Source organism: Grammomys surdaster, unplaced genomic scaffold, assembly GCF_004785775.1.
Source record: "Grammomys surdaster isolate TR1022 unplaced genomic scaffold, NIH_TR_1.0 262, whole genome shotgun sequence".
Classification (NCBI taxonomy): domain Eukaryota; kingdom Metazoa; phylum Chordata; class Mammalia; order Rodentia; family Muridae; genus Grammomys; species Grammomys surdaster.
The window spans coordinates 4,939,809-4,947,744 of record NW_021604703.1 but is presented as its reverse complement, the minus strand read 5'-3'; the positions used below and the strand labels follow the sequence as shown (position 1 = coordinate 4,947,744).

The window sequence follows — 7,936 nt, the reverse complement described above, 5'->3', positions numbered from 1 at the left end:
AAAACCTTAACCCTAACCCTTAATCCCTAACCCTAATCTACACACACACACACACACACACACACACATCCTTTCATGGTTTATTTTTATTCTTGGGGATTATTTTGAAGAAAATTCGCTAGAGTAGGACTTTTAAGCCAAAAGATAGGAACGTCCTGAGGCTTTGTTTACAATGTTTCGAAGAAATAAATCATTTCAGCCTTTTATTATTGTTTTCTTTTGTCTTTGAACTGGGGTCTCACTATGTAATCCAGGCTGACCCAGAATTCCTGGGCTCAAACAACCCTCGTACCTCAGATGCCAGAGCAGCGGAGTAGCTGGTACTATAGATTCCTGCCATACTCAGCTCAATTCTTTTCTTTTTTCCTACTTATTATTTATTTATTGTTTTACTTATTCATTTTATAGCCTCAGCTCAATTCTTTAAAAAATCGATTTATTTTTATGATTTTAAATTGTAAGGTGGAAGATATTTTCCAAGCCATGAAAAGTGTTCTTAATAGGTTTTAGATTCAAACTGTTGATCCTGGGCTGCTCTAGCCAGAGGCAGCTTGGGCTTGGCTGGGCTCCCATGTCTGTGAGACCCCAACTTGGTACTGTTAGAGAAAAAGAAGTTTGGGTCAGATAAGATGACCATTGGATAAAGTGCCTGCTATCTAAGCACAAGGACCTAAGTATGGATCTCTATCACCCATGTAAGAGCCTAGTGTGGCCACCCACACCTGTCACCTCAGCCCTCAGCCCCATCGCTCCCCAGCCAGGCAGTCTAACCAAAATATTGAGCTGCTGTTTCAGTGAGAAAATTAATGCAAAGATTCCTAATGTCCTCTGGTTTCTATACATGCACACATATGTGCAGCACACACATCCACATCCACACATGCACACACATGCACATAAGGGGTCCTTGTTAAAGCATTGAATGGCAGCATCAGTTCTAAATAAATCATAGCAAGTGGGATTTTATAGTCAAGGACCAAGGTGGGCAGTCAGTAGATCAAGTATTACCAGAGGGGAAGTCTGATTAAACTCACCAGACAGGACTGGGCTCCTGCTGAAGACAGGCCATGCTGACCAGATATCATCTGGGGACTGATGGAGAGTGAGGAACCCCACCAGGATTCTGGAATGGTCAGATACCAAGCCTGGGGTGACTGTTGGGGGTGTGTGCTAAACTGACACAGCAGGGTTCGTGTCTAGCTCTGAGTTTTACAAGGAAGCACAAAAATGGACCCAATAGAAGACTCAGAGGCTTGATTTTGTTAGACCAAACATAGAACTTTGGCCCCTCCCCTGTCCTGTCCTTCCTTCCCTTCCTGCATCACAGTGCTTAAAATTTGCCTCTCAGGCTGGAGAAAGCACCTTTCAGTGCTAAGGCATGTACTTAGCATAAGTCTGGGTACCATACCCAATACTACAAAAAGATAGATAGATAGATAGATAGATAGATAGATAGATAGATAGATAGATAGATAGATAGATAGATAATACTTTTCACCTTTAAAAAAGACTGTGTGTGTGTGTGTGTGTGTGCGTGTGTGTGTTTGTATGTGTAGGCAAGAAGAGGGCATCAGATCCCCTGGAGCTGGAGTTACAAGTGGTTGTGAGTTGCCCAGCGTCAGCCCTCTGTAAGAACAGCATGTGCTCTTAACTACTGAGCCATCGCTCCGGTTCCTAAATTTGCACCTTTATGTTTGAACCTGAAACCCCAATACTGGTAAATGCACCGTGTAACTCAAGTTAACAGACTAATACCTTCGCTTTGTTGGCTTTTAGGGTTGCTAACTAGCCCCCACACACATTGTCACCATCACCGGTGCTGCTACCCGCATGCCAAAAGAAGAAAAGAGTTAATGCCCTCTGTATCTTTCAGGACTTAAGCCCTGGCTCACCCGGGATGAGATGGTGGGCCAATCACTTTTTCTCTAAATCCATCTCCTTCCAAGCTTCCATCTCCTCACTTGGGATGACTTTAATTCTTGCCCCATGGCTGGGTAGTTCAGTGGTACAGCGTGTGCTTAGCCAGTACGAAGTCCTGGGTTCAATTCCCTGCAACCAAAGATTTGCCAGCAAGTCAAATCAGGCCATGAGACACCAGAGCTGTCCCTGTGAGTTACCACTGCAGCGTACCATCCCTGTGGTATTTCTTTTCTTCTCTTTCATGTCCAGCACAGGGCTGGGTATGCATAAAGACTTTTGTTAAATTCTACTGAACCGAATTATCTAGGCCAAGGATCCCCCGGGAGGGAAGAAAGGAAAATGTCATAGTGAATTAGGCCAGGAGTCCCATATCCAAGGCTATGGTATAGAGAGGGTTTGTAGAGCTTCCTGGGTGAGGAAAGAACAGCTCTTGGGAGCCCAGAGAGCTGCTGCAAGGGCCAGTTTTAATCCATCCCTGCCCCAAAGCCTCTTTTATCTACCCTCCCTTTGGCTTCCCTTGCCTGGCAGGAAGCCACCTCTGTTGCTTTTCCTATTGTGTTTGAATGTGGAGTAACACAGCAGAGACCTACTGCCTTCTGTTGAGGAGTCATCAGAAATCTCAGTGTTTATTATTGCTTTTCTTCTCACTAGAGAACTGCTTGGAGCATTTAATGACCTTTTAAGAAGTGGTCCGGAAAAATACCACCGCCACTGTAGATCATAAAGTACCGTTGTGGAGTTTTCCACTTCTCGGTTCTGCAACTGATCTTCTCCCCTAACTTTTTGTCTTCTCGGTTCAGAAGTTGGATGGAGTTGCCAAGCTCAGGACAGTTCGAGAAGCCCCCTCTGAGTGCATCTGTCCCCCTGGTAAGTAATCCTTGATGGTGTCTGATCTCTGGAGGCCAAGCCCTTCTCTTTGCCATACGGTTGTAAAATGTTTACGTCGCCCTCAATCAAGAGCATGGTCTGGTGGTCCAAACTGGGGCCCTCGGGGACCATCCTGATACCTTTCCTGTTGGTTTGACAAAGACTCCAGCCTCATGGGCTTCTGTGTTTTGATCAGTGGCATCGAGGTGCTCAGGGAGTATTAAAACTGGCTTTGAAGAGAGGCTGAGTGGTGAGAAAGGACTAGTCTCTGAATGAATCTTCAGAATGACCCGAAGGAGCTACCCTTTCTGTGCCATGATTGCTGTGGCTGAGCTCTCATACAGGAAGGGAACAACTGGTGAGCCTGCGCTTTGTTTTTGTTGTTGCTCCTTTGGTAGAGAAAGAAGATGGTACCAGAAGAGTCAATCTGGGGCACCCAGGAGATCAAGTCTCTCTGTTACACTGGTGTGGAGTAGGAGAGCCCCATCTATGTAGTTCAAATTCAGATGCAGAGTGGGAAGGAAAGCATGGAGAGCTGTGTGGCCATGGCTAAGAGTTTAGTGTAGAGTTGCCACCTGGGCTTTCAAGAGTTGACTGCACCATGCATAGGATGCTATGACACAGGGAGGGAGAGGCTCGTGGCAATGTGTCTCATGCTAGAAGGGTTTTCTCTGTGGGTGTGTGTATGTGTATGTTCATGTGTACATACACATGCATGTATGTGGAGGCCAGAGGTTGGTGGCAGGTGTCTTCTTCAGACATTGTCCTTAGTTTTTGAGACAGGGTCTCATACTGAACTTGGAGCCATACTGGCTGACATGGAGCTCCAGGAACCTCTTGTCTTCCCCAGCACTGCGATGGCAGTAAGTGCTAACCCACAGAGCTTCTTACATGGGATCTGATCCTATACTTGTGAAGCTAGCCCATCATCAACTCAGCAGTCCCCCCAGCTCCTAGGGCAGCTTCTGTAGCTGGTATAGAACAGGCGAGAGCTGAAACAGCGCCCCCATCAGCATCTGCAAGTTCACTTCAACCATTCATGACTTAGGGTTAGAGGCTACCTACGCCAAGGTGGATCTGATGAGAAACTCTGTCTCTGGACTCTGGAAGATTTTATGGTTGAGTTTAATTAAGCCTTTAGTCGTCACTGAGGTTCTAAAGAGGAAGAAGAATGTGGCTGGTAGTGACATTTGCAGGTCGAAATTAAGAAATTGTATTTAAAAGGGGGAAAATTTAGATCCATAAATGAAAATATTTTTGGATGATTTATAAAATATGTAAGATGAGGTTATCTTTCTTCTTCCTTCGTTCCTTCTGTCACATTATGCTTAGTCCGTCTCCATGAGCTCTCATCTATGAATTAACCAGGGAGTCAGTCAAGCAGAGATCATTTCCTAACAACTATAACGTAACAGCTACTTGCGTTACGGGTCATCTTGAGATGATTTAAATATACAGGAAGCGGTGCATAGCCTAGGCAAATATAATGTATATGCAAATGAAATGTAAATGTGCATGCAAATACAATGCTGTTCTATATAAAGGACTTGAGTACCATGTAGGGGGATGGACAGAATCACTGAATCAGTCTCCCATAGATTCTAAGGGACTCTTTTATATTCATGTGATTTATGTGAAAAAGTGTGGGGTTTCTTAAGATTTATTTATTTGTGTGTGTGTGTGTGTGTGTGTGTGTGTGTGTGTGTGTGTGTGTGTGTTTGTGTGTGTGTGAAGATGCCTCCAGAAGCCAGGAAAAGGTAATAGATCCCCTGGGGTTAGAGTTATAGGTTGTTATAAGCCATCTGATATGGGTGCTGGGAACAAATCTCTGGTCCTCTGGAAGAGTACCAAGTACTCATAACCACTGAGCCCAGCCCCCATACGTTTTTTTTTTTAAACTGGAATGCATAGCCATTCATGAGATATAGTTTTATAGTTTACAACCAGCATTTTAATCTCTAAGCTCTTATGGAGCAGAACAATCCTAAGGTAAACATTTGATTATTGAAATTTGTGGATGTGGCCTACAATGAGACCCTTGTCGTCTGCCATGCTTGCTAGCAGAATGGTCACAAGTCTCAAATGTGGAAGGGAGATGGGGAGAGGAGGACGAGGAGGAAAGGGAAGAGGAGGAGGCAGTGAGTCGGACTTGCTTCGGTTATCCTGGAGGTGCCTGGCTGCAAGGCTGCCGTTAATGCAACTCTAGGGATATAGCAGCATTGTCTCACAGGCCCACTGCCTGCCTGTTCCACATCCTGTCGCCCCCAGCCCCAGCCTAAGTTCTAACTTAAACATCTGAGTCTTTCATGAACACAAAGCCCCAGTAGTCTGGCATGCATTGCCTGAGACCAGAAAGGCCCTTCACTGCAGCACCAAGGGCCTGCGTTTGCTCCCTCTCTTCAAAGCTCTGATCAAAGGGCCTTGCAGACTTTAGGACTCTGGAGACTCAGAAGGCCCACTGTAGCTTGGATCCCCATCTGATCTGAGACACTGGCAGGTCATCACCCAGCTCCTTCCCATGCCCCAGGGAAACAGTATAATCTTTTGTCAGGTCCTAGCAGAGAGCAGGCAGATAAGCAGGGCCAGAGACGGGCAGTGCTTTGTGTGTTGCTTGTTGTAAGCGTTGTCTGTTGTGAATTGGCTGTGCAGGCGCTGAGCAGCATGGTGAGCTTCAAGCAGGAAGATGGCCCGTTCCTTATGCCCAGATCTATTGTGGGAGGACTTCCAGGGCTGTGCTGAATAGGCTCTGTGGCTTTTGGTGGGTGAAGGGCTCTTGAACTGTCACCTCATCTTCAAAATAGCATAGTGTATCTGACTGGTTTCCTCAAAAAGATATGTTCAAATTTTAGTGTTTGGTTCCTGGGAATAAGATTTTATTTGAAAATAGAGTCTTTGAAGTCCCTAGCAGTTCCTTTTCTGGTAGAGGATATTCTTCAAGACCCCTAGTGGATGTCTGAAGCTTTGGATAGTATCTAATCCTATATATGTGTATGTAATTCCTCATATACCAAATTTACATAATCTATATATGTAAGTGTACTTTTTTCTACACATAGATGCTGTGCTGGCTAGTCATACGTCAACTTAATACAAACTAGAGTTATCTGAAAGGAGGTAAACTCAATGGAGAAAATGACTCCATAATATCCAGCTGTAAGCCATTTTCTTAATTAGTGGTTGATGGGGGTAGGACCCAGACCATTGTAGGTGGTGCCATCCCTAGGCTGGTGCTCCTGGATTCTATAAGAAAGCAGGCAGAACAAGCCAGTAAGTAGCACCCCTCCATGGTCTCTGCATCAGCTCCTGCCTGCTCCACTGTTTGAGTTCCTGTCCTGACTCCCTTCAGTGATGAACAGTGCTGTGGAAGTGTGAGCCAGATGAACCCTTTCCTCCCCAATTTTCTTTGGTCATATTGTCTTATCACAGTAATAGTGACCCTGAGCAAGACACATGCCTATGATAAAGTTTGACTTATAGATTAGGCATAAACAACAGCTGTTAAATACAACAGATCTATCGTAGTAAAGGTTAGGGAATGGGCTCTTTCTCAAAATGTCTTTTCATGCTCTTTTCTTTTTATCTAAAGGGAGCATTTTGTAGCTTTCCTTGAAATGTTTAAATTGTCAGCTTAGTGCTCTTGCACTGGGAGGCTAATGCTAAAACAAGGGTTCCTGGAACATCAGTACTGAGGTACCATGACAACCGATGTGGTACCTGAGATAGTTGCTAGGCAACTAGCAGGGGGATGGCATATACGGCACAGATGCACTGAACAAAGGAATGGTTTGTGAACTCAGGATGGTCCATCCTAAAAAGGAGCAGGATGATGGGAGACTTCGTCGCACTACTCAGAGTGGCGTGTGGTTTGACATCACTGATTTCTGGAATTCTCCATTTAATATGTCTGGACCTTGGTTGACAGCAGGCAGTTGGAAATGCAGAAAGTAAACTCTCAAAGATACGGGGAGGGGGTTTGCAATAATTAAGATTAGGATTTTGCAACAGTATCCTTCATGATCAGCCAGTTTCCTGATCCTGGTAGTAGCCTTCTGGATCTGTGATCAGGTTAAATGTGGTTGAAGTTTAAAAATACGTGTCTTTGAATGGAGAGTAAAATATGGCATAATAAACAATTTGAAGTACTACAAAAGGTTATGCTGGAGCACAGTCCTCTCATTCTCCCCCTCACACACACACTGGACCCCCCCCCCCCATTTCAGAGGCCCCTTCTCAGGTTGCTGTATGTCCTTGTGGTTTGAATGTGATGTGTCCCCCACAGGATCATGTGTTTAAACAGTCGCTTCCCAGAAGGTGGCGCTGTTCAGAGTGGTTGTGGAACCTTTAGATGGTGGAGCCATGCTGGAGGAGGTCCATCACTACAGGTGGGCCTTTCGGTTTTAGAGTCTGGCCCCACTTGCTCTCTGTTGGCTGTCTCCTTAGTGCAGAATCAATGTGAGCATCCAGTTTCCTGATCCTGCTATCAGGTCCTCCATGCCTTGTGTCATTCTTCCCAGGCATGACTGCCTCTAACCCTCTGATGCTTCCCAAGCATGACTGCCTCTAGCACTCTAAACCTGTGTACCACAATAAGCTCTTTCTCTCTTAAGCTGTTTTTGTCAAAATATTTTATCACAGCAACAGCAAAGACACTAATACAGATCAAGGCAGTCTGGCCTTGTGGAACATCTGTGATGTTGTACGTATGCATTATCTGATAGTGAAGCTGTGGCTAACCACACATCACTTTTAAAAAAGTTTACTTTTATTATTTAATTATAGGGGTGGGGAGGTGGATGTGCAATGAGTTGCAGGTGCCTGTGGAGACCAGAAGAGGGGGCTGGGAACAAACTTGGGTCCTCTGCAAAAGCAGTATGTGCTCTTCCCTGAACCTAGCTCTCCATCCCCTCCCATAGGACTTTTGAGCCCTTGAGATGTGACTTGCACAGCTGAGGACCTGAATTTTAAGATTATTTTCTTTTAACTAATTTTCATTTAAATCACCATGTATGGCTGGTAACAGCAGCACTGAAGAACCTGCAGCAGCAGTAATTTACACACACACACACACACACATATATGTATATATATACATATATATATACTCCTCAGGCTGCCTTTGCTCAGGGTGCTTGCTCTGTAGGAAGGTGGC

The 7,936-nt window shown here is 45.0% G+C and overlaps 1 protein-coding gene across 1 annotated transcript in view; it reads left to right on the top strand.

Annotated features, from left to right (window-relative positions):
• The window catches only part of Col23a1 (collagen type XXIII alpha 1 chain), a 289,877-nt gene that overhangs the window by 25,043 nt on the left and 256,898 nt on the right, over positions 1–7,936 (top strand). The window contains exon 2 of the mRNA XM_028775894.1: positions 2,721–2,787. Coding sequence (XP_028631727.1) covers positions 2,721–2,787 — 67 coding nt within the window. The remainder of the gene's footprint in view (positions 1–2,720; positions 2,788–7,936) is intronic.